General features: G+C 39.7%; 1 protein-coding gene across 9 annotated transcripts in view; it reads right to left on the bottom strand.

The window, feature by feature from the left end:
* Positions 1–6,317: 6,317 nt before the first annotated feature.
* Positions 6,318–27,118, bottom strand: part of LOC120408022 — a 159,925-nt gene continuing 139,124 nt past the window's right edge. For 8 of the 9 annotated variants that reach the window (XM_039544496.1, XM_039544499.1, XM_039544494.1 and 5 more), the window contains 3 exons: positions 25,005–25,152; positions 23,641–23,784; positions 6,318–7,827 (listed from right to left, as the gene is read on the bottom strand). In XM_039544496.1, the coding sequence (XP_039400430.1) occupies positions 7,742–7,827; positions 23,641–23,784; positions 25,005–25,152 (378 nt within the window). In that variant the 3' untranslated portion in view covers positions 6,318–7,741. The remainder of the gene's footprint in view (positions 7,828–23,640; positions 23,785–25,004; positions 25,153–27,118) is intronic. The other variant, XR_005600371.1, reaches the window with a different exon arrangement.

Genomic DNA, 27,118 nt, shown 5'->3' with positions numbered 1-27,118 from the left:
AGAAAAAAATGAGGAGAGAAAAATTAGACAATCATAAATCAATATCCCTAGTTGCTTATGGATCAGTATTTACAGTTTATCAAATGACAAAAACAAATACTCAGTATGTTATAAATAAAGTGAATATCAAAAGGATAATGAATGAATATTTTAGTTTTCTTTACATTGCTAGTTAAATTTATGTCCGATCCTGCAAGGCGCTAAGAACTCTTGTGAAGTGGGAGCAACTTCAAACGTCAATGGGAGCTGTTGGTCTCTCGTATCTCACAGAATTGGGCCTACTGTGAGTTGTAACTCAGAGACAGACACAATCACTCCTCCTAATAGGAAGGTATCATAAGTGAAAATGGCTACTTGCACCTATCTCTCTTAAGAACATAAGAATGGCCATACTAGGTCAGACCAATGATCCATCTAGCCCAGTATCCTGTCTTCTGACAACAGCCAATGCCAGGTACTTCAGAGGGAATGAACAGAACATGAAAATTATTGAGTGATCCAGCCCCTGTCATATGGCAGCCAGAGGCTTGGGGACATTTCTTAGGGACTTCCTGCTGTCTTTCCAATTTTACAGAGATTTCATGTTACCACCCCAGATTGCAGACCAAACACATTTAACTAATTTCTTCATATGTTTGGTCTTTGGAACTTGTGAAGGAGGATTGCAGTAATAAGGATCTATACAATGTTATAAAGTAAACATCTCTCCACAGCCACAATGGAAAACTGTACCCCACAACCATTCCCCTCCTCCCAGTCCTGGCATGTTCGGGTTTTAGGAAACATGAACTAAAGAGAGATACCTTGAATCATGCCTCCAAGCTGACAGAGGTAGCAGATTCCACCATCATGGATCCTCCACTAAGAATACTTTAGGGACTGACAGTAGCTGTATCTCAAGCTCTTCTCAGCTACCACAATAGGCCAGGGGAAAGGCAACCTTTTTGGGTAGCTGGTTCCCAGATAACTTGAGGAGAGGAGGAAGGGCCAAGGTGCTGTTGCAAAGTGGTAGTCCTGACGCCATTGCAGCTGCCTCTCTATGCCCAGGTCTGCCTGTCCAACCGTAGGCCAGAGTATCAACTGCTGGTAGTAGGAAGGAACTTGGAACCCCCCATGGCCCACTTGGCCACTACCACTCAAGAGACACCTACCCCCATCAGCTTCAGGAGACCTATAGTATGTGTGGGGCCTGGGGACAGGAGAGGGATAGAATAGAAATAGTGGGTGTTTTGCTGAGGGAAAAAGCATGGAATGGACAGATTTTTGAGGAGATTATTTTGTCCAGAGAATAGCATGTCATTCACTGACTGAGGCAGAGAACAATTGAGGGACGTCCTTGCTAAAATTTCAGCAGTACACACTGTTCATGCTATCTTTATATATTTCTAATGTTCCCAGCACTGTGGTGTTCAGACACAATATGCCTAATTAGGGATAACATTATTTCTGTCATAACTGCAGGCCAGTTGCTCACCCATCCCTCATCATAAACCATTTTCCCTTGCGGGATTAAATTTAGAAAAGATAAACAACTTCAACTATGGCCAGAAGTGAATAGGGAAAGCAGGTGTGTATTAACATGAATGACAAGACAATGTCCATAATGATCATAAACTGTATGGAACCAGACCTATGCCCATATAGCACTAGATACAGGTACTGTGATCCTGAACAGTGAACCTACAAGAAATGCAGAGCAATAAAGGGGTTAACAAAATAGCATTTTCCCTTGACATGCACTCAGCTCTTATCAGAGAGCAATCTTCAAGAGCCAGGATTTTGGGTGCTGTAAAAAGGTGGTTGTTAGTGTATGAGTAATTACAATGAATTTCCATAAGGCTGGAAGCCTTGAATCAGAGTATTAACATGACTGAGACGTGCATATCATTTCTGGACTAGCTTCAAAGAAAATGTATGATTCAAAAGCAAAGCACAGTTTGTTTTATTGTAAAATGGATGCTGTGCTTTACAGACTGAAAATTTTCAAAGAAAATAGTTTTTATGTTTTGAAAATTAATGTATTAATCATGCTCTTAAGGTTATTGTAAAATAAATACTTCATGATCATACACGTGTTTTTGATATATGGCTTAATTAAATCACAATGATTTGTAATACAAAGATGCCAACGAATATGAAACGAGCTCCATTTTACTTAGAAAGGTCATTCTTTTTTCTCCTGATTAAAACTCCTAATAAAATTACAGCAGCTATGTTTTTCATCAAGGAAGTAGTTAAACAACTAATTTTTATATAAATACATTCCATGCCAGTTCAATAAATTAGAAAAAAATAAGAATAACCTAGTTAAAATGCAATTCAGAGGAAACAGTGGGCGGATGACTATTTACATGAGAAAGCACAGACTAAGTGAGCCTCATAAATTATTCACGGCTAACCAATAGAATTTAGGGGATCAGATCTCTTTAGAAATTAAGTGAGAGCTACTGGCCGAGAGACTCCATTTTTTTCCCACCAGAGCTGACAGGAGAATCTACTTCAAACATCCTAATGAATTTCAGTCCCACATCTGCTTGCGAGCAAGGCCAAGATCACCTTAAAAAGGAATCTGTGACAAATCACTCTGTCATTAGTGCCAGTAGTCGCTGTCCTGATATATTCCCTGCCTTCTGAGGCATAAAATACAAAGGATTCAGTGATGAGATCAAGCAGCAAAGGAAATACGTGCTTTTTATGATTTTTTTTGTCTGTTCTGTGCATTGTTTTCCCTTTTTTGCACCCAAGTTAATTAAATCTTTCCCTGTAAAAGCCAGACTCCATTTCTCTCAACTGCCTCTTTTTTTTAAAAAAAGGTTCAGTTGCCTTGCACACACCACAGATTTCATTCTCATCTCTCCAGCAGTTCTTTTTCTCCAAATGGGGAAAGAGAGGAAATGACACTCTTTCATTCCTGCTTTTTGCGCCCAAACAAAGGCAATTATGTAATTTTCATTTTCACATGTAATGTCAAGGCCTTATTAAGTTTAATTTAGATTAATAACATTGGAGCCAAGGAGAGGAAAGCTGCTCTCATCATAAAGGGAAACATCTCAGGAGCTGGCCTCTTTTCCTCCCCCAACTTTACCACATCTTGTCCTATACTGGCTGTTTCAAGCTGAGAAATAAGCTAAAGGGGAGGAATTAGGCCCTCTTCTACGGCTGGATCCCACAAGGCACAGAGCTCTTCAGTGCTGATCCAGCAAAGCATGTACAATTCTGGCAACTGCACATACAAATCAGGTGTTTGTATGAATATATGGGTTATGATGAATTCAGTTGGTTATTTACATCTACTTGAGTGAAAAATTACAATAATTATGCAAATAAATATGGCATGGAATTCTGTATGCAGTTTTAAAAATCAGCTCTTTGTGACCATATTCCCTCCCCACCCAAATTTCAGAAGGTTTTTCGATATGGCTCAGCATCTGAAGTATGTCTTCATTTTAAATTATCTCCTATCTCTTCTGATAATGACTATGGCTTCAGAAAGTAAATCAATGCACTGCTGTCATTTTTGTTTCTGCAGAGTCTGAAATAATTATCTAGGACCAGGTCACAAATAAAGGAAGATACAAAGTGAGGGGTCAAATTAGCCACTGCTTTTGTTAAATAGTAAAGTGAGCCAAATCAGCCAAACCTAAGCAAGGTAGGATGTCCTAGCTAAAAATGACGTAGACCATTGTGTGCTTGGTAATCTGCACCACAGCAGAAACCAAAGGCACTACTCCACTGGGACCAGCATCCATTGGTGAAGTCCTACCCTGGGATGGGTTACCCTGGCAAAGATGCAGCCTGGTATACTGGGCCTTCATGCAGTCATGTCCCTCCATTTGATGCACCTTACAGACACCAGTAGCTTGAATCCCTCAATGTGTGCACATCATCGGCATAAATGGATCACTTTACCACATGAAGTTCTTTGGGAGTTCCAGGTTTGATTGAACATAACATCAAGTGAACAGTAACAAAACTGGCTGGTTTTGTAGGGTGCCTGGCGAGTTTGGCTATCCCCACCCTACCCACAAGCAGCTCCTGGTACATACCCTTTCCCTGTTGATGTTTTCTGGGAGATGATACAGTGACCTGTATCCCCAATTCTCCCTATAGACTTGTCTGGTGTCAGCCATTACTTTGTATCTGACACCTGTGATTATAGGTGTCAAAGGGGAGGGTTTGGAGACTTATAGCAGGTAGAATTTTAGCTCCCCCTCCCAAGCAGGCACCCTGCCCTGCAGTCCTACCTTTGTGAACAAGTCTGTTGTCCTGTGAGTGTCTTCAAAGAAGCTGGCCCTGAGGAGACAGTCATCCAAGTATGGGTAGATCATGATCCCCAGGGTGTGTAAGTGTGCTGCTACTATGGAGAGGACTTGGAGAATACTCTGGGGGCCCACGAGAGGCCAAAAGACAGTACTCTGTACTGGTAGTAGTCCTAACCTAGGGTAAACTGGAGGAATCACCTGTGGGCCGGTAGAATCAGTATGTGGAAAGTAGGCATCCTGAAGGTCAAGGGCCGAGAACCAATCTCCCTGTTCCCTGGATGGAATAATCACTGCTAATGTGACCATCTTGAATTTTTGAGCCTTCACATATTTGTTCAGTGCTCTGAGGTCCAGTATGGGTCTCCAACTTCCCTTTTTCTTGGGGATCAGGAAATATCAGGAATAAAACACCTTTGCCTCAGAAATGTGCAGGCATAGATGTGTCTATGGCTCCTAGAGATAGAAGATGAACTATTTCCTGTCTTAATAGTCTCTAATGAGAGGGGACCCTGAAGAGGGAAGGGGAGGGAGGGTGAGAAGTGGATAGAATACCCATGAGAGATAATTTCCGAAACTCATCTGTAAGATGTTATGTGTTCCCAATTCTGATGGAACAGAACCAGACGATATCCAAACGCATGAGAGGTCAGAAAGTTGCAGTTGGTGTTGTGGGGAGTAGTCTCATGGGGCCTCAACCAAGGAGTCAAAATTGGTGTTTTGAAGTGGAGGGTTGTGACGAGGATTGAGGGCATGATGATTTACACCTCTGAATTTTAGACTTTTTCCATTGTGGCTCATAATAGCACTGTAATGGGTACTGGGTTGGACATGACTTTTAGGATTTCCTTTTTTGCCTAGCCTCAGTGATCGAAGTGTGGCTCTGGAGTCTTATGGTGCATGGCATCGGTCTTATCTGCAAACAATTTGAAGGGGAGATGCTCGACAGTCATCTGAACCTCCTTTGGCAGTCCCAAAAGATGCAGCCACATCACTCACCACATCACGACCACTGTGGAGATCGAACAGGATGCAGTATCCATGGCATCTAGTGCAGTTTGGAGTTCTGTTTTTGCCACCAACTGCCCCTCTTGTATGATGGCCTGAAATTGGTCTCTGTATGACTCTGGAAGGTGATCAATAAAGTTGTTAAGTTTGGCATAATTTGTGCAATTGTATTTGGCCCTTAGCACTTGGTAGTTTGCAATTAGAAATTGCAAAATCATGGAAGAGTAGACCTTTCTCCCAAACAAGTCCAGTCTCTTCCAATCCCTATAGTAAAGGATGGATTTCGAATAGTGCCATGGTGGCCACAGGAGTTCACTTTATCCATCACAATGGAATTAGGTGGAGGCTGGGAGAAGAAGAACCCTGAGTTTTTGGTGGGGGCATAATACATTTTGTTGGCCTCTGTGCACATCTGTGCAGCCAATGCTGTTGTTTGCCATATGAATCTTACTGGGTCCAAAAGCACCTCATTAATAGGGAGGGTGATCCTTGAGGAGGAAGAAGTATGTAGAATGTCCAGCAGTTTATGGTGGGTGTCCCTCATCTCGAGAGGGATTTGTACTGAATCCCCCATCGTCTTTGTAAGGTCCTGAAAGGACCTTAAATTGGCTGCCATGGATGGAGGAGGGGGCATTACGGCCTTATCTGAAGAAAAGGAAGAAAAATGAGTTGGTGCTGTGGTCTCCTCTTTTGGCTCAATCTCCTGCTGTTTGGAGATTTCCTCAGTAGGCTCTGAGGCTCTAGATCAGCAGTTCTTAACCCATGGTCTAATTAGCACACAGCTGCAGCCCCGCTGTGTGCTAAAGGCTGTGGGGCTGAGTTACCAGCTGCCTGGCCGCCCAGTGCCTCGGGGTCCGGGCAGGGTCTGCGGCTGCCGCTCTGCCGTCCAAGTTAATGAATAAGCTCTCACTTCCTGTCTTTCTGACATTTGACTGGCACCAAGACATAAAAAAGGCAAACCCAAAACACTGGTCTTTTGACTAAGTTTACTCTGTTACATCTATTACAGCCAGCGAATTAATCACACTTGTGAATTCACAGCAGCTCTCTTGAAGTGGTTGGTGTAATCATTGCAGAACACTTGCTTTTGGTAGAACAGAGAAAAATGACACAAGCAAATATTTCAGTTATTGCTTTCCTGTCTGCACCCATCCCAACATCCAGGCTCTTTGGAAAGTTAAATGCTCCAATGGACCTTCCGATCTTACTAGTACTATGAAAAAGGAAGGAAGAACAGTAATAGAAATACAACAAAAATTCTGTGTCTGCAACTTCAATTTTTCACTCACCAGAAAATAAAACTTTATAATCTTTAGAATTAACAAAAAAGTGATTTAGAATAAAAATATAATATCAAATTTTAAAAACAGGAAACATTACACACTCAATTCTGACTCATTTACATGGTTGTTCTCAGTAAAGTAAGGCTCTCCAAAACCATTTGTTATCAGTAAACATTGTGAATGCAGTCCTTTTCCCCTTGCATATGTAGTAATTTGGGGCATTCAAGAGTTTTATCATTCACATGAGCATGGGACTCTAGAGAGATTTTCTTTCAACACAGATGCCATGTCAAGTAAAAACAAATTTATAAACATTTGTCATATGGTTGTGGTCTGTCAAGCCCACTACATGTTTTTGGTAATGAAACAAAACCAAGCCTGGTGCCAGCGATTTATGTTTTTAAGTAATTATATAATCTTCATAAGGTGTAAAAACACATCTGTGATGAAACAGCACATACATCCAGCATAACATTATATATTACCTCTTCAAAAGCTATTCGTTCTAGTTTAACACCAGCCCTCTATTTCTGTCCTTCTGGCTTCATGCATTCTAGCATGAATACTAAGGACCTGATCCAAAGCCCATGGATGGGAATTCTTGTCACTGACTTTAATGAGCTTTGATCGGGCCCCCTATGAGGTTTCCAACACCATTTACAAGGTGTTGAGTGCCCTCAGTCCTCTTGACTTAATTCTTTTCCCAACACCTTGCAGGATTGCCCCTTGCCCCTGGAGTTCATCATAACACATAATATTACAAACTAGCTCAGACCATTTTTGAAGAAAAAGATATTCAAGTGATGGTTGATCTTGCCAAGGTGGCCTTGCAGTGGGCTTCACGCTCTTACTCCTGTGGGAGCTCTTCCCCTTCTGGTGAAGGGCTAACCCCGTAGAACTCTGCTGCTGCAGCTTGGCTGATGAGTTGCTGGATGCATCTGCAGACACATGTTTGGGCAAAAGACTCTCACTGTGTGGAGGAGGCAGGGGTGTTGAATCTGGCACTGGGTTATCTTTTGAAATCTTATCCAAGCCGCTTGCAGCTCCTCCTCCTGCACTCTCCCCCCTTCAGACTTTGTAAAATGAGGAATGGATTCTGCTTTCTTCTCTTTTCGTTCCTTTCTTAAGCTCTGAAGGTTTTCAAAGGCCAAAGCCAGTTCAGTTTGTAAGGTTTCCATTTCACTGGCTGCTTTATCCCGTTGTTCCCCACAGTCTTTGAGTGAATGCTCCAAAGAGAGGAAGAATTCTTTTCCAAACCTTTGACAGGGCCTCATCACCTTAAGAGATAACAGGGCAGTGAGTTAAATTACAACAGACATTTCACATCAACCAGGAATAATCAGGGAGATTTATAAGTGCCAGTAGTCGCATTAAAGTATAAAAGCATAAATCAGTAGTAGTTTTGACATGGCTTGGAATGTGTCAGTAAAGCTTTAAATCTCTTGTCCTGTGGATCACCTGGTTCTTTGCAACATGTGGTTCATCATTTATCTAGAAAAGCTAAGACTGACAATACAATGTGTTAGAGAAAGTATTTCCCCTTCTACCAGAAATCAACAGCGCCTGTGTGTAGTAGTCACTAGCCTTCTGCCAAAGATGCCTGAATGCTACTCCCAAATTGGTCAGACAAGTTGCTTTCAGATTATGTAAGCCACTCCCTTTCTCCCTCTCAGCAGTTGTCTAAAATTCAGATTTTGTATTCCCATTAGACTGTCAGCCCACACCTTGGCATTTCAACTAGAAAAACACTAACCTAGAGTAGCCACAATGGAAATCATCACTGATTATGCATGTTCTTGTTCATTCACAGTTTAGATTCAATAACGAAAAATGGTATAAGAAAGTCAGGGTTATGGAATTTCTTCCCTTTATAAATCCAAGTCAAGGTGCCACTGAGAAGTGGCACTTTTCCCTTTTATAAGTTTGTCTTTTTATTGTTATACAAATCAGATACAAAGGCACAGACATTGTTATACAGTAGAACTGTGTAGAACTTTTTCCTTTTCCTCCTGGGTTTGGTGCAAAGACTATTGGTTAGACACTGCAGAGTTCAAAGCTTCTAACTGATACAACAATAAATGATAGCACTGACTTTCTTTTTTAATAAGGTTATGTTTGGAAAGGTACAAAAAAAGAAAGTATTTAAGAATCTACTCATTTTTTACCCCTGCATAGAGTTGAACTTCTACAAGATCTATAACTGTCTACTTCCGAGATCCTAGACAGAAACAATCCATCCCCTTTGTGGAGAAGACAAAGGAGAGGGATTATAGTCGATTTAAGATCCACTTATGATCTCATCCTGCACCACCCTGTCCTACCAGGATGTGTCATTTTGGGGAAGTTTTCTTCAGGTGATTTCACTGTCAATTGACAGTGGCCTCACACCTCAGCCGAATTAGGGCAATAAAAATCTAAAAGCCAGTGTGGCTTCTATGGGATGATAAATAAACCTGATGTAAGAACGTAAAAGCTCCTATACCATCTCCTTCCTTGCAGCCAGTGTAAGATGCATGACTGGGGCTTTCCCTCACCCTGGTGATCCTTGACTGAGGTGTGGTCTAGAAGAATGAACAGAAGACTAGAATCCAGGGACTCAAGTCTTGCTGTGTGATGTGGGGGAAGAGACCTCTATATTGACGCAAATATAATATTAATCAAAGGGTTATATCTTATTTTAAGTCATTAATATTAAATAAAGGTGCAAACAAGTTAGTAAAGATCTATCTACAAGAATGTTCTAGCCAGGATGTTTGGAAATATAAAACATATGTTTAATTTGTAATGTTACAAAATGTTAAAGTTTATCAAAGAAATTCCAGAAGGTTTCTGCTTCTATCTCCCAAAGACAAGCAAACATCAAGACGACAGACCATGTCAGACATTAAGGTGTTAAGTCGAGGCCTAATTATGTTGTGTTCTTAAAAACTTTAGAGAAAAATATGTCAAAAATTTTAAACTTTTATTTCTTAAGTAATAAATAATTATTTTTTAAATGTTAAAAATATAAAAACCTTTGTAAAATGCAGTCTTGCAAATATGTTAGCTAAATACAAAACTGCTAATATAATTCCTGATGTTATTGCTATGTAAATTTTAAAATGCTTTATGTACCACCTGGAATCTAATGACCTTGCTAAACTAGTGTAGGAAGTCATTTAAGTACAGACTATTTATATTACTGGGGAACTAATTACATACTGGCAGTACACACACAAACCCTAACCAATTCTGGAAGATGAGTATCACCTCTCCAAAGTCATCAACTTTAAATTATTTAAGATAAAGACTTTGTAAGAGTTATTTAATTTTAAAAGACTTTTGAAAACTGAAAACTTTCATATAAAGAACAGGAGTGTTTGGACTTTTTTAAAAGAGAATTTTATTTCTTCTCAAACTCTAATAAAACTGAAAGATTATTTCAAACAGGACTGAATAAAAAAGAGTTAAAACAAACTTTAAAAGTTGTCTGGATCATTCCTGCCACAAGAAAAACAAAAGCAATTAAAGAAATGTTGCATATTCATTAAACAGAATATTTAGGCATATTTAGGAACTGAAAGTGCCACCTAAGCCAACCCTAAAGGCATAAAGCCAATGAAAGGGTGACAGGGACCAATTTACAATCTAAACAAGCCTAGAAGAGGTGTGCTTTCCTAGAATCTCAAGAAAACAGGAAGGACAAGGGTAAAAAAAAAAAAACAAAAAAAACACCTCTGTAAAGTGAGCTCCTCTCAAACACACACACACACGCGCGTGCACGCACGGGCGGCTCCAGGCATCAGCATGCCAAGCACGTGCTTGGGGCGGCAAGCCACTGAGGGCGCTCTGCCGGTTGCCGCGAGGGCGACAGGCAGGCTGCCTTCGGAGGGTCCGCCGAAGGCAGCCTGCCTGCCATGCTTGGGGCGGCAAAATGCCTAGAGCCGCCCCTGCACACACACACTGCAACCCTGCTCAAACACAGCATTCCACAAGCAAAGTGCCATAAACAAATTAACAAAAACAGAGAAGACTCAAGATGAAAGCAACCCAAGGAAAACCTCCGTAAAACTTCAACATGGATTGGTGAGAGGAAATTAACTAAAATAGTGCCAGGGGATTAGATTTGCAACTCTTGTAATGATTTTCCTGGAATATTAAAATGCTGCTGTAATTTAAAAGACTAACAGTTTCTCCTGAAACACCAAATGATTGGACCATGTATTTGGAGAGGAGACAGGGACTAAACATTGGTAAACAGTGAACCAGTGGAATGTAAAATTCTTAATATTTGCAACTGGCGTTTCTTAAAACAGCTCCTCAAATGGCTTTTTCTAGGTAACTAATTTAAATATGTTCTTTAATTTCATAGGATTTAGTTAAGATTGATTACTTTGCCAACTACAAACTGGCTGATTATTTATTAATAACCAATGGGTTCCCTCCCCTGCACAAAATTCTTTTGCCCATTGTAACGCTACACACCATATTCTTCATAGAAATATTGTTATAATATAATTATAGCATGATCATGATATGTTTTGTGCAAGATAAGGCACGTGAGAAATCATTGGAAAGATTATGATTTGCTGAATATGATTATCCCATTTGTAAGCATGTATCATTTTTGTATCTAAAGTTAGGAATATTGACTATACATCTGTACTACAAAAGTATTTGCACCTGGGGAACACCCACCAGAGAGAATACAATCAGTCTGGCTGGTTAGCTGGGGACAAGTCAATGGACCATTAGGGAGAACGATAGGTCTGTGAAGATGCTAATCTCCCACCTTCCTAGGATACTACAAATGGCTGCTTTGACACTGCAGGGTCCTGTAATCATGTCACCTGGTACTGGACTCCATGATAGAATACCAGTATTTTTCCACTTAGGGAAGGGGGACCACACCAGAAAACAAAAGGTTCCTGCCATATGTAAAACCTATTTAAGGCAAAAGGAGAGAGATTATCAGTGGTCGTTCTTCCCTGAATCCCCACCCAGGATGACTGCTGTGAACATCTAAGAAACAAAGACAAGGGGAGGAGAAGGACTGAGCTCAGGCTGGGAAGGTGTCTGGCTTGTCAAAGAAATATCTGGAGTTTTAAGCTGCAAGCAGGAGCAGCTTGCCTTCAAGAATCTCTGCAATCTGCCTGAAACATTTAAGGTGAGAAATTACTACTTGTAACCAATTTCTTTAGTCTATTAAACTTAGTTTGCATGTTTATTTCATTTGCTAGGTAATCTGCTTTGATCTGTTTGTGATCCCTTATAATCTATCTTTTGTAGTTAATAAACTTGTTTTTGTTTTCTCTAAAACCAGTTTGTGGAATTCATAACTGGGGGTGGGGGGGACAAAAGCTGTGCACCTCTTCCTCCACACTGAGGGAGGGGGCAAATTTCATGTGCAGTGCACGACAATACAATTTTGGGTTTATACTCCAGAGGGGATGTGCACTGGAGTGCCAGGCAATTCCCTAGCTGAAGCCTATCCTTGCAGTGCTGATTTCAGTATCTTTGTCTTTCTGCAGCTGGGTGTGTCCCTACCTGTGTGTACGTTGGAGGAGGCTTGAGGGCCTGACTCAGCAGGGCAGTGTAAGGGAGCCCAGGCTGGTGGAACAGACAGGCTCAGTGGCACCCCGGGGGGAAAGGGGGGGGTAACCCATCACACCCATCTATAAACGTTCTTAGTTGTCTAAGAGTATACTAAAGAATGGATTCACAATAATTTTGGAAAATAATAGACTTTGATCTAAACTTACACACATTCACAAAAATCCATGCATCCCCAGAGGTGGTTCACTCTCAAGGATGTAATCTCTGTTAAAGTTCTCCAAAGAGATGTACAGAAAAGACTGTAATGGAAGTCACCAGTTTATTTGCCTGTATTCTGTCATTTGTGTTGTGTTGTTCAGGGTTTTCTTTTCCTTTCTTTAATAGTAAAATAGCCATGGTTAATAATTATGATTATTTTGCTTGGTCTTGATATGGCCTTCCCTAAGGAATGTAAAATAATCCCTTGACTAAATAGTGGGAGCCTTCCCTAAGGAATGTAAAATAATCCCTTGACTAAATAGTGGGAGCCACACCCATGAGTTGCACTAAGAGAAACAATTATTAAGAGCTGGCCTACCATTTCTTGTTTCTCTAAACTAAATATTTGTAGTAATTTTTTCAATAAATTTACTTGGTGTCCAAAAATTTTAAAGTACCCCTTCCAACTGCACACTGACCTTTCAATGTCTCTATAACTCAGTATCCCCATTTGTAAAACCAGGATAATGATACTTAAATTACTTAATTCAGATGGGTGAATATTAATGTTTGTAAAGTGTGAGCATGTAAAATTCTGTGTAAGTGTTGAGTGGCTTTGCCATTAACATATACCTTATCTCTCTACCATTCCAGTGTCTCAGCATCTACTCGCTCAGCATTTGACTGAACATAGATGCCTTCTTGATTACTGCAGAATCAACACTGGAGGGGCAGGCAGTGCAACTGGCCACTACACCCCATATGCAGCCTTTGTTACTTTTAGGTCCTCTTATATCACCACAGAACTGATACTTGTTGCTGTTGATGCTCACTCCAGTTTGCAAATGAAAAAGGCCCGGTTGGTACAGTTTTGTATATTTTGGAGAGAAGAGATCTATATCTGCTGCAAAGCCTCAGCAACAACATTTAGCTGTTGTATAGTTATCTCCAGTAGCATGACTGTTAATCTGGTGCCATTTGGGGTTAGTGAAGCCCAATAATGAAGAAGGAACCACAGTTTTTGAAGTGGGCAAGATAAGACTAATGCCGGGTACCAGATCCTCTATCCTTCACACTGTTTTGCCAACAGAAATCTAACTTAACCTGCCCAAGGACAATCACCTCAGCGATCCAGCCAGATCCTCCAGTGGCATACAGCAGATGTAAGAGCTCTTTTGCTACACATCTTCCCTGGAGCAGGGGAAAGAATGTATGCCCAGAACTCCCCAATGCAAGACCAAACATGGCTTGTGAATTCAGCTATGTCTACACTACAGCCTATGTCACTCAGGGGTATGAATAAACCATCCCCGACATACGTTACTCCAACATAAGCGCTCGTGTGCACAGTGCTATGTTGGCAGGAGAATTTCTCCCACCGACATAGCTTCTGTTGCTCACAGAGGTGGTTATATTATGCCGACCAGGCAACTCTCTCCCATCGGCATAGAGCGTCTTCACCAGATGCGCTGTTGCAGTGCAGCTGCATTAGCACAGCTGCAGCACTGTACGTGTAGACATGTCCTAACTGACTGTGCCTTGACATCAGGTCCTTAACTGCAAAAGTCCATATGTTTGTGGATTCAAATCACAAACACTGCACTTTAAATGTAGTTTTTGGCTGTGGATTTGAATTCCTTTTGATATAGATTCAAATTTTTGCTAACTGAAGCTCCATCTGATACCAAAGTGAAACAGATAAAGAATTTTGAGATAGAAAACAAAGCCAAAGGTGACAAGTGTTGCTAAAATGAAAAGAAAACATGGTTTAGTTGCTCTAATTTCCAATCAGTTACAGTACATTACACAGCAGCCATACCAATCAGCTATTATAGAAAGAAAAATAAAATCAAGCACTATACACAGATGAGCAAAGCTACAGTGTATGTCAGAAAGTAGAGATGACAGGCATAACAGGGTCCCTTATTTCTTGTTGTTGGAAGAAATTGATAAAGCCCAGCTTGAGCACTCCCTGTCAAGTCTCTTGGATGAAGTTGGCAAGGCAGAAGTTAACACAGCTTTGGGAAGTCTTCAGAAGTGTCATGAAATGCTATAGAAAATGGTCATTAAGAGGGTGCTATCCTGAAATAGAAGGGCCTGGTCCCTTGTTAAGTCCCCTTTGTGCCCCTATCCAACACAAGGGAATCCTCAGCCATAGGCACTGACTTTGTGGGGGCTCCGGGGCTTAAGCACCCACAGAAAAAAAAATAGAGGGTGCTCAGGACCCACCAGCCACAGCTGTTCAGTGGGACTCCCTCTGAGCTGCTGGCAGGAGGTGCTCAGGGAAGGGCAGAGAGCAGCGAGTGGCAAGCAGTTGCAGAGGTCTGGGGGGAGGGGACGGAGTTGGGGCAGGGTGTCGGGGTGGAACGGGCATGGAGCACCAACCAGGAAAAATAAAAGTCAGCGCCTGTGTCCTCAGCAGAGCGATAGCTTTGTGCCACCTGCTCTCCACCCCACAATGTCCTCAGCCTATGGACTATTCCAGGTCATGTCAAGGACCAGGGTGGAACTATAGAGACACCTTTGCCTCTTTCACTTTCATGTGCATTGAATCTGCACTCAGCACAGCTGAGAATCCAGTCTGAAGAATTATAAAGTCATTTTATAGCAGCCTTTCCAGACCATCATGAAAATTTACCAATCCCAGCACAAAGTCTACTTGTCCACTCTTTACCATTAGTTCAAATGATTGGAGGGTAGGGAGGGGAAATAGGTATTTCAATAGCCAGTCAAAAGATAGGCTAAACACCATGATATGTGAGCAGTTTTCTACAGAACAATATATTTTATCTATCCACCCCAGTATTGGAGTTCATTTGATCTCTGCTCCCAATTGCACTGATACTTACTACACATATATCTGCAGGGTGCTATTTTAAGGGTCCGGTTAGGACCTTTTTGGAAAATTAAAACTTAGAGCCCTAATCCTGTAATGGAGGAACACTCCTATTCCTGCATGTAGCCCCAACTGAAATCAATGGAGCCCCATGCAGCCAGACCCCTGCATCCATGTGCAATCAATTTCAGGATTGGGTTTTTTGTGCATCTTTATTCTTTAGTCCTTGAGACATTGAGATGGACAGTTCTGCATTTATTTTCTAATTTGCAGCAATTAATAACTAATTGCAAGTTCTGGAAAAGATATGAAACTTTTACAGTTTATAATGTCATCAACATTTCTGCACCACTGAGGAACTCTGAAATGTCCAATGTTCAACAAAAATCTAGATGCCAAGGGTCTCTGAAACCAATTCTAAACTAATCTATGTTTCTGCCTACTACACAAGTGCAAAACTTCCTGGCAATAAGTCAATTCTGCTGTCAGTATATCTGAAAAACAAGGCGTCATTCCAGGTTCTTTTTGTTTTTATAACAATGGCCTTCACAAAATCTAGTCTTTATGCCTCTGATATATAGCAGTGCTGTTACTATTTATGAAATGTGGCATATGGCACTAAGTATAATTTTACCTCCTGTTATAAAAATGTAGTAACAATAATAAACTAAATAAAAAGCTATATCCTGTGCTCCCTACTCAGTTTTTAATTAGGAAAACATACTCAAAAATTGAGTAGGAACGTCCAGATTTGGCACAATAAAAGTGAGGATATAGATTTACTGTAGTCTTGAAAAAAATGCCACAGTTTAAATGTGGACACAGTCATCTGACAAACTCAAAATGAGACACTTATTGTTAAAGCTGACTTGAGGGTTCTCCCTCTAATGCTGCTTTCACCCACTTTATTCAAATATAATTGGAATGTTCATGTTAGAATTCTTACAAGAAAGGAACCAAACAGCTGCCAGGGTTTTTTTGTTTTTGTTTTTTTTTTTTAAGAGATAACAATACATGGTCTTGATATAAAACAAAAGAGTGCAAAGCTGTATTACACTGAGAACTTCAGGGGTTTGACCAATTTTAACCATACTGCCAATTACAGAGTTTCTAGTGTGGGAAAAAAATCTACTGTTATTTCACCTTTTCTTTAGGAAGTTAAGTGTAGATGAAGTTAGGTAGCGAAGAGCTCAGTTGCAGGATCGGATAATTTGTGTGTTTTAGAAGAAAGGGTTTGGGGGAGGGGGCGTTTCTGATGTATTTACTCATAAACCTTTTGCTTAGATGCAGTATCTGGTTTTCACTGAGAACCAGCTTGGACCCTGGTTTGCAGCTGAGTAAGACACAAAGGGACAAAATGATTTGCCTTTTGACACACAAATCCTGCTTGTGCTATGAATGTGTAACCTGTTACTAGCATGGGTAACCCTAAATATTTTGTGTTGGCACACAATGTTATTAAAACTTGCTTAGTGACCATGGCAAGCTAACAGTATTTCACCGAGGCCCACACCTATCTTCCATAACCAGTTCAGCTCACTAGGTTTTCCAGGGAGGACAGGACCCCCTTTTAACTGGTTTGGCCAGTCCCTCTTCCTCCATGCTCTCTATGCGACAGGACATTCCAGAGTGCACTGTCCCAGTGTTGCTATGTGCATGTCTTCTGGATATTTTATTCCCTATTACAGCAGTATGGGATAGTTTTCATGATATTCTCAGAATGCATTGATACAAATACAGTTAATCATTATGATAAGTGTGGACTTATAAACATGATTGTGATGTCAGAAAAGCATTTGTGTGGACACAAAGTGAACCATATTACTAGCAGGTGGTTAAGATGACCTTGTCTCTAAACAGTTATAAAGCCAATGTTAACATCCTGTACACATGACTTGTTCTATATTTGAGCCAGCAGTTCAGGCCAAATTGTCACAGCTCCAAGTCCTTCAAATCTAATCATATGACTTCTTTCACAGCTCTCTACTAAAAGCAGACTTCAGAAACCTATCTGGAAAAAACTATTAGTGCCTAATATTTTCCAGTTTGTTACTATAATAGTGTAAATGTGAATGAATGAGGTTTATTTCTGAGTTTGAATTTACTACCATGTTTATGACTGATAATGATGGGGTCTTAGTATTGGAATTAGACCCAAATTCTTGCCCAGCACATATCCCAAGCAACCATCCTCTGCACTGGAAAGAACTACATGGCCTGGCTGAAAAACATCCTTCTTCCCAAGCAACTCTGAAACTACTATTGCAGCCTCATGGCTGCTGTAGCCACCATATTCATGGCTGATCTCCACTCTCTATATGCACACACCTCTCTCTCCTCAGCTCTATACCATCCTGTAAGCTGGAACTTAGGGAGCCTCCAAGAGAACTTATTCATAGCAGGTAAAAGCCACAGATCTCCTGCGCATTCTCCAAGAATCTTCTCCAAGAATTAAACTTTGTGCAGGATTGGTGAAACGACCTGATCCTTAATGTATTCATTTACAAAGACTGACAAATTATATCAATGTCTATTTGGCTTTCAGTGAAGATCACTGTACAGGCCAAACGTATTGTTTTATTTTGCCATCCAATACTCAGGAGCGTGCATTGGCTAGAATCATATCCTGCAATTATAATGCACACATCTATATTTGATGGGAGTGACTGAGCCCTTTGTGTATATGCATAAGCTTCTTTTACTATCACTATTAAAGGGTACAAATAAATTGCTTATTTTGGGAAAAATGACTAATTTACTACAGCTTGGTTCGATCTTCACTCCCTTTCCGATTACACTACACAAGCATCGATATACTATCTTCTAATAGCAAAATAACTGACTAGTAGTATTAAGCCTTTATAACATGTACTACGGATATGAACCTGAAAAGTGTGTTTTCTGATTTTGCCTTTGAGTCTCATATTGTAGGTGACAAGAATCAGTAGCTAGATCTTCAGGACTAAACCCTCAGCTATATTGAGGGTGGAGGTTACGAGATGGGGGAAGGCAAATAAGACTCTCTAAGCCACCCTTTGACCTCTGACCAAGTTGGGGCTGGCCAGGAGCCAAATAAGCCCCAGCACAAGTTAAGGCAGCTATTGGCAGCTTTAACTGATTCCAGGTGGAACACATGCACACCCTCCATTCTCAGCATGACCCGGAAAGTCCCCTGCAGAGAAAGAAGCATGGGTAGCGATGCCAACGTCAAGGCACTGGGAGTGTCTTCTAGGACAGCTTTAAATCCCCTTTGCAAAGGAGCACAAAGGGGACATGTCCTGGGCTGAAGAGTCAGTCCTCAGACCCTGAAGCTACTGCAAAGTAAGCATCCATTGTCTAGATTTGTAATGCCTTTTCCTGCTGTAAACTATATTAACCCAAACTGTAATAGCTGTGTATGCTCAGTCAACATGAATCTTTATCTTCTTCCCAGTAGTCTGATCACAAACTGAGAGATGAAAAGATTAGAAAATGCATAAAATTATTTCATGCTTGGAGGATTTTCCAAAACGGATTTAATAGGTCCCAATTTAGATAATTGACGAATTATGGTAAAACTTTAAAACATATTAACAAATCTGTCAATACACACTTGCTACTATTTAAGCAAAAAAATACCCAATAATGTAATCTGCAAGTATTTATTGAGCATACTGTAAAGTATGCAGAATTCATGCAGTTGTCTTTGCAGTCATAATAAATAATACAACTTCACATAAAAAGCACCTTTCATCTGCAAACCTCAGAGCTACGAAAAAGCATTATCGGTGACTAATGGGAAAAGGGAAGCATAGAAAAGTCCAGTAACTGGCTAAACATCCCACTGAGTCAATGGCAGCACTGAGACTAGATCCTAGGTCTCCTGACTCTCTCTCTCTCATGCTCAAACCACTAAAACAACACTGCTCCACCAATGAAAAATTACTGTTTTCCCCTCTTTGCTCTGAATAATGTTTTAAAATTAATTTAGTGCATGTAAAGTGCCATAGTGACACAACACTGCCTGCCTCCACCACTGATCTTTGTTCTTTCTGCCATCTTGCCCCTCATGCTTGGGAGGAGCTCCCAGTAAACATCCACAAAGCTACCACATCATGCTCCTTCAAATCCCTCCTTCAACTCTCCTTTGCTGTGATATCTACAAAAAACTTGATAATAGCTAGTGTCACGTGACCAGCATGTGAGTGGCTGGAGCAGGAGTCAGGCCCAGTGATCAGAACAGATTTCAGACCTAGTGGTTAGAACAGGAGTCGGTCACAGCAGGAATCAGCGCCCAGGATCAGAACTGGAGTCAAAGGCCCGATGCCAGAGCCAAGGGTCAGAGCTGAAGTCAGCGGTCAGGAATCAGAGCTGACGGTTAGAACTGGGTTACCTGGAGTGAGGCAAAGCAGGGGCAAGGCTGGGTCCAAGGCAGGAGCAAAGAGGGAGCAAGGCTGGGAACAAGCAAGAGCAGGAGATACTTCAGCCATGGGCGAATGTTTTGAGCAGCCACAGAACTGTTGTTGGGTTTAGGAGCTGGTCTGCTGACTCCTTCCAGCCAATCAGGCAGTGTAGCCAACCAGTTAGACCAACGGTACACAGAGGTCTTACAGGGGGTACATCGACTCATCTAGCTATTTGCCTAGTTTTATAACAGGCTACATAAAAAGCACCAGCGAAGTCAGTACGAGCTGAAATTTCATACAATGATTTGTTTATACTGTGCTATTTACTATACATTGAAATGTAAGTACAATATTTATATGCCTACTGATTTATTTTATAATTATATGGTAAAGATGAGAAAGTAAGCAATTTTTCAATAATAGTGTGCTGTGACTAGGGTGACCACATGTCCCGATTTTATAGGGACAGTCCTGATTTTTGGGCCTTTTTCTTTTATAGGCCCCTATTACCCCCCACCCCCTGTCCTGATTTTTCACACTTGCTGTCTGGTCACCCTAGCTGTGACACTTTTGTATTTTTATGTCTGATTTTGTAAGCAAGTCATTTTTAAGTGAGATGAAACTCGAGGGGTACGCAAGACAAATCAGACTCCTGAAAGGGGTACAATAGCCTGGAAGGATTGAGAGCCAATGAGTTAGACTACTACAGGCCAGCTGCGCTCATTAGATTGCCCAGCTACTGGCTCTGCTGCAGGCCCTGATTCCTGACAGCTAGTATGCTGGTGTGCAGAGAGCACTGCTAACCTATCATGCTGTCCAACACTTTCTCACTGTTTCCTTGTAACAAGCGCCTCCCTCGATCTGTCTGTATCTATCTTTTTTCTTATGCTTGGATTGTAAGCTCTTTTGGGTTGGCAACTGTCTCTTTGTTCTATTTGTACAGCACCAAGCACAATGGGGTCCTAGTCCATGAGTAGAGTTCCTAGGCACTGTGGTAGGCATAAAGATAACTACAACTACCACGACCAATGTGGCTCAATATTATTCGGTAAAGCCAACCTCTAACAGTGAGAGGATAGTTCAGTTTCTTTGCCCATTGAGCCCTTGGCTTCTGGACTAAGCTAGTCAACAAGGTACCAGATCACTAGAGAAGGATACTTGTCCTCTAGGAACTGAGACTATCAACTTACTTCATGTGTGCCACCAGAAGTACATCAAGTCACTGTTTCTAAGTAGGTCTACAAATGTTGAAGTTTATTAGAATTCCAGGATTACATGAAAATTGGAGTTCAATTGCTTTAGAAACATATACAAGCCTCATTTTATTTATGTATTATGAATGCAACTACTGCTTATAAGAGCTGTTTGATGCAGGGAGCACATATCACCCATGATAGCACTGGCTAAAGGCAGACACAGTGTGAGTAGGCACTCCCGAAGTTTACCTAGCACAGCAATCCTGAATATTAATATAATCACCAAGCATCTCCTGAACAGACTGCCAGTAATTTATAGTGTATTGTAACAGTCACCTTAGCATCTTCCTACTATAGGTAATACTGCAAATATGATATAGAGAAATTTAAGTAATGCCAAAACTGAGGCAACTGTATTGATTTATTGATAGCCAATCAGCAACTTTTTAAGGTAATTATTGTAAATCATATGGGAGATTTTTGACATGAACAAACAAAGAAAATGAGCTTTTACTGATGATGTAAACAGATTTGAGCCCAGGTATTCAAAGACTAAAGTCTAGAGTGATATCTCACTGAATCATCTAGCCCTTGAATAAAATGTATTGGCACTTGACTATTATGTTGTACACTGTAAAGTGCATATATGAAAGTAATTAACACTAAAATATGTTTTTTAAAAACATCCTCAGAGTCATATATGGTAGTTTAGTTAAATGATAAAGACAAAAGGCTGCATTTTGGTCACGAAGGAAATAGATTGTTCTGTGCTACTAAAATGTGTCAAGACACAGATGATTTTACACACATTATTTAATCATGACATCTGAAAATTTTGCCTATCCTGGTATTCAGCGTCTGTAGGAAGGTTCAAGTGAAGCACTATTCTCATGAGCTGCTGGTGGCAGATGAAAGAGTAAAAAGTTTTCTCAGAGTAGCAGTCGGGAGAGTTTTATAAAACCCCTCAGGACTGGCCTACTCTGCTCCATTTATATCAGTGGGATAACTCCCACTGATTTCAAAGGGAGCCGAGTTGGACCAATGCTGCGCGCGTTGGAAAATCCCATCAAAAGTGTGCAATAATCAACAGTAGTATCCCATAGCTAAGATAGTAAAGGGTCAAAAATAGAACCAAAGTAGTCTAAATAGTCTGAATTTGTGAACTTCTGCTATTTACATGTAATATACCCTGAAAGTCACAAAATTTACTATTTCTCTCCCATAAATTAAAAGAAACGCGAACTTCTGTCCAAGTATTATTATTTTTAACTACTTTTTATTGCCATAAAAAATGTAACTTATACCTTTAAGAAACATACCTACAAAACTAGGAAATATTTAAATTTTTGCTCTCCTTTGTTCTAGAAGTTCAAAGCTTAATGCTCTGTATGGTAACTGCAACCTGAAATCATCCTTGTAATGTAGTAAAGCACAATAATTTTTTTCAGTCACTGAGATAAGATATCTTTATTTCTAGTAATAAACAAATCAAAACTTCAAGGGCAATATTTTGATCTCAGTTATACTATTGTAAATCTAGAGTAACTCTCTTGAAGTCAATGGACTGGAAAGATTTAATGTAAATGCGATTGGAGTCTGGCCCCAGGTGTTTAATTATTTTAACAATAGGATTCCATTTTTCAGTTTTTCTTAATTCTAATTGCAGTCTCTTAAAGCAGCTGAGATTTTTTAAGGCGATTAATGCACTAATCTCCAGATGATGGGGCTCAATGCCAAATTCCAAGTATAATATATTTGGTGGTCTTCCCCAACAGCCTGATCCTGCATACACTTACACACATGAATGATTTAACCCAAGTGATAAATCCATGGAACAACTCCTGTAGATTAATCACTCAGACCTATGTCTAAATCTTTGCAAGATCAGGCTCCCAGTCCTTAGCTGAGATGGATACTTGTCCTCTAGGAACTGAGACTATCAACTTACTTCATGTGTGCCACCAGAAGTATATCAATTCACTGTTTCTAAGTAGGGGGGAGGGATAGCTCACTGGTTTAAGCATTAGCCTGCTAAACCCAGGGTTATGAGTTAAATCCTTGAGGGGACCTCTTAGGGAAGTGGGGTAAAAATCTGTTTGGGATTGGTCCTGCTTTGAGAAGAGGGGCTGGACTAGATAACCTCCTGAGGTCCCTTCCAACCTTGATATTCTATGATTTACCCACAATACAAACAGAGTTAGAAGCCATAGCATAGAAGAGGACCTCAAATAGCATATCAGGAGTACTGTAAGTCAGAATTGAGGTACTATGGCTGAACCATGTGGGGGAAAGCTTGAATATTACAAATACTTGCATTATACATCATAGATTTTAAGGCCAGAAGGTACCATTATGATCATCTAGTCTGATCTGCTAGCATAACACAGGCCAAAGAACCTCACCCAATAATTCCTACATCAAGTCCATAACTTCTGTTTGAGCTAAAGCATCTCTTTTAGAAAGCCATCCTGTCTTGATTTAAAGACGGCAAGTGATGGAGAATCTACTACATCACTAAATACTTGGGCCTCCATCCAATGTTATCAGTTTCTTAATTTCATGGTAATTGAAATTCACTAAAAATATACACAATGAAAAAGAAAAAGAAAGCATTCAATCCTTCAGAGTTTTAGTACAATTTCAATAAAGCTATAACCAACAGGGAAAACTAAACAGTAAAGCAACGGAGAGCTAAATACTGCTCACATTTGCACCACTGTAAATCTGGAATAACTCCACTGACATTAGTGCAGCTACTCTGGATTTTATCCCATGTTACTGAGGTCAGAATATACTATGACTTTAGTCTGTAAGAACGCACAGAGGAATTACTTTCCTTCCAAAACCTATGACTTGTTTTTACAGACTCAAGAATGCTGAAAACAGCTAATTTTTTTTTCATTTCTTGTTGTCTTAAACTGAACAAATAAAAATTATTACCTTCGTGCTGCTGATTCTTTGATAGAGTCAAAGTGTCAACTGTATTTTGGATCTGTTCGGCATTGTTTTTAAAAGCAGCGAGAAAGTCCCTTAAAGCAACCTCTGAAGCTTCCGCTTTAAGGTTTATGTAAGAAGAAAGAACATCTGCAAAGAAAGTAGGGTTGGGGAGAGACAGAGAGAGGAACAGACGTGTTATCTAATGTACGCTGGAGAGCAAGCCCAGTTCTGACAGCTGAAATACTACAACAGTACAGAAAAAAACAATTGTTCAGCACTTCCTACAAGCAAGTCCAGATATATAGTACACTTATGTGTCTATGAATGTACATATGAACACATAATGGCTGCAAAATGATGAGAAAATTTATCCCATACGCATGGTATCACTTAGGATTGAAAATTCCACCTTGATTCATTAGCACAAACTATGCCAATTTACATGGGATGAGGTGCTGAATTTTTGCATAAAAGTTGCTGAATTTTTTTTTAAATAGACACCTTTAGAGAGTGAACAGCATTTGCGGTATTGCATTTTTTTTTTTATTAACTAAAGTAAAAATCAGTCTGTCAACACTCCATTTTAAATTTGTCTATTTACATTTCATATTGAGTCAGTAATGTCGTTACCTACAACACTGTACCACTCTCTGAGTACCTCTCCCAGACCTGAAGAAGAGCTCTGTGTGACTCAGAAGCATGTCTCTTTCACCAAGAGTAGTTGGTCCAATAAAAGATATTACCTCACCCACCTTGTCTCTCTAAATTATTTACTACTTTTTTTTTTTAAGATCACATTTGTAACTAGTATATAATGACCATATGGTTGTGGACTTTTCTGTGCTAAAATTGAAAGGAAAAGAAAAAAGAGACAGAACTGACTTGTATATTTGCATTCCTTTGCTGTAATGATTTTTGTATTAATTTAAAGTGTCTTCATCATTGCATTAGATTTTAGTTTGTTTTGTACTCTTCTTGAAAACTTAATATATAAAATATGAAAAAACCCACACTAGAGTTCCCACTGCATATTTAGGATGGATTTTTACATATATTTCTTTCCCAATAATTTTTTTAATAAAAAGTAATAAACATTTTTATTTCCTTATGAATGCCATATAATATTGTTATATTATTACGTATTTTGTGTAAGGAATTTTGAATTTTTGAGTCTACAAATGTGCATACAAAATCCAATATACACATGAAGGGATTATTTAAAATACAGGGATTAAAAAACCGATGTTAGGTGGGATTGGTGCTGATTGTAAATTACAGCTTTTCAGATCTTTTATTTAATGCTTATCAGTATTTTCCAACTGGTTTCAGTTTGTGCTGCTGGAAATATCACAAAAACACACACTAACCTTGTAGCGGTGAACACAGAACTGACACAACATTCTCTTGAAAAGTGTGGTAGGCTTGCTTTATCCCCTCAAAAACAGCTTCAGTGTACTTAACTTGGAGGTTGTATATGCTTCTATGGAAATTGAGTTCAGCTTGCAGAGCATGTATCTAGAAGACAGAATATATATAAAACATAATGATGGTTAGCTACAATAACTGCCACTATTCACATCCTATGCAGAGGTCACATTCAAAATTTTCTTCTGTTTTGAGAGACATTACCAGTCCCAGAATGATTCCCCATTTTAAGTACATATAAACTCTCTCAGATTGGCAGAATCTTTCAAAGTAGAGGAATCTTTTAAAGTGTGAATAGACTGGGAATTGGAATTTCCATCCTTTGGGAAATTTCACATTTCTGATTTGTTTGGTTGTTTGTTCTGATTTGGAAGAAGCTGGAAATTCAGATTTTTCCAGGGAACAGGCATTTTTGAGAAGTTCAATTTCAGAAGAACCAAAACAGATTTTTTTTTTAAATTCTGCACTAGCAAACCAAGCAGGCCAGGGAGCATATTTGCAGCTTAAATACACCTTTAATATACTGAATTGCAAGCAGTGCAGTTCAGCACAGAAATCTTTTAGGGCCTGATCCAGTGTGCCATTGATGTCAGTAGGGAATCTTTCCATTGATTTCAGTGGGCAATGGCTCAGACTCTTAAAGAATTATTATAAATGAAATTCTAGCAAAATCTCTGTGAGGATGGAGAAACAGATGGTTTCTGGTGACCACATTTTTTCTTTCTTTCAACACCATAATTTTTTTAAGTGTTGTGAGGAAATAAAAAAATATGTGAACACAAAGCTGATATAAAACATTACAAATATTTTCCATTATTTCAGTGTGATAAATATAATAAAATCCATAAAATATGGTTGGGTCTTAGTTTCTGAGTAATACTGATATGCAGAAACAGTTTTCTAAGCCCAGCTAGAGAGTTCCCCCTGAAGTGAGCAGAAAATTGGATGTGGAAATATTCCACTCTCCACTTGGCATTTCAGAGGGAGAAGTTACAGCTGAAAGCCACAGTAAGGAATCAGATTCTAGTAAAGAAAAGGTGGTTTGGCATTATTAATTACTATTGTCATGACTTATTTGTTAAGCACCAAGATGTACATGGTACTATACAAATCAGTTCCTGCCTCCAAAGATCTTGCAATCTAAAAAAGAGAAACAGAGAAGATTAAGAAGGATGGAAAATTCAGAGGAGAAATAGCGCTTTTTTTTAAAACACTGTTAACTAATTTGGATTAGTACTGTAAATTCATGCAGTAACAGGTAACAATCAGGAAAAAGGGTGCCAACTTTACCATGGAAAAAAAATGATCTCTCTTTCATTGCTAACTCCATGAGTCTGGTTAGCCCACAGGAATTGAAACAAAAACTGATGGCCTCTAGAAAACACGATACTTTGCCTACATCTCTGTACATTTGAAGTGTGCAGAAAAGAACCATCCTCCAAAATAGTCCAGTCTTAGACCTTAGATCAAACATTTCCAAGACTAGTGAGCTGTACTGGAAGAAAAATGCAGAGCAGAACTACAAGAAACCCAAGGAAGTTGTCATCAACATAATGTAACAACTGTCATATCCAAATGTTAGTCAGGTAACAGTAGTGCCTAGAAATGCAATGAGTAATATCCTGGACTCACTGAAGTCAAGAGTAAAACTCCCATTGACTTCAATGGGGCTTCTATATTCTTAGTAACTGAAATGACAGTCTGCAAAATGCTTTCTCAACACAATGGCCTTTCTGTGGGCTCCTCTTCATGAATGATATGGCTTTCTGAACAGTTATGAAGACTTACATTAACTTCATCAAAAATAAAGAGGCAAAAACTTGTAACTAGTAATGTCCCAATTGGTCCCTTTGGCAGGCCTGATAATATGAAACTCTCTCATAATGAGAGTAACTCTCTTATCCATCCTGATAGCATTAGATCTCTTTGGATTGAAGAATCCAACAAAACAGAAACCCAAAACTGAACTATATTCTAGGCTCGGAAAACATGATGTCCATCTTTCAAAGTGTACCATATGAACTGATATTGCCAGTGAGCCTGGGTAAAGATGAGG

The sequence above is a fragment of the Mauremys reevesii genome, linkage group 6 (genome assembly GCF_016161935.1).
Source record: "Mauremys reevesii isolate NIE-2019 linkage group 6, ASM1616193v1, whole genome shotgun sequence".
Classification (NCBI taxonomy): Eukaryota; Metazoa; Chordata; order Testudines; family Geoemydidae; genus Mauremys; species Mauremys reevesii.
Note: the sequence above shows the minus strand (reverse complement) of the source record. Positions and strands in the feature narration are given on the sequence as shown.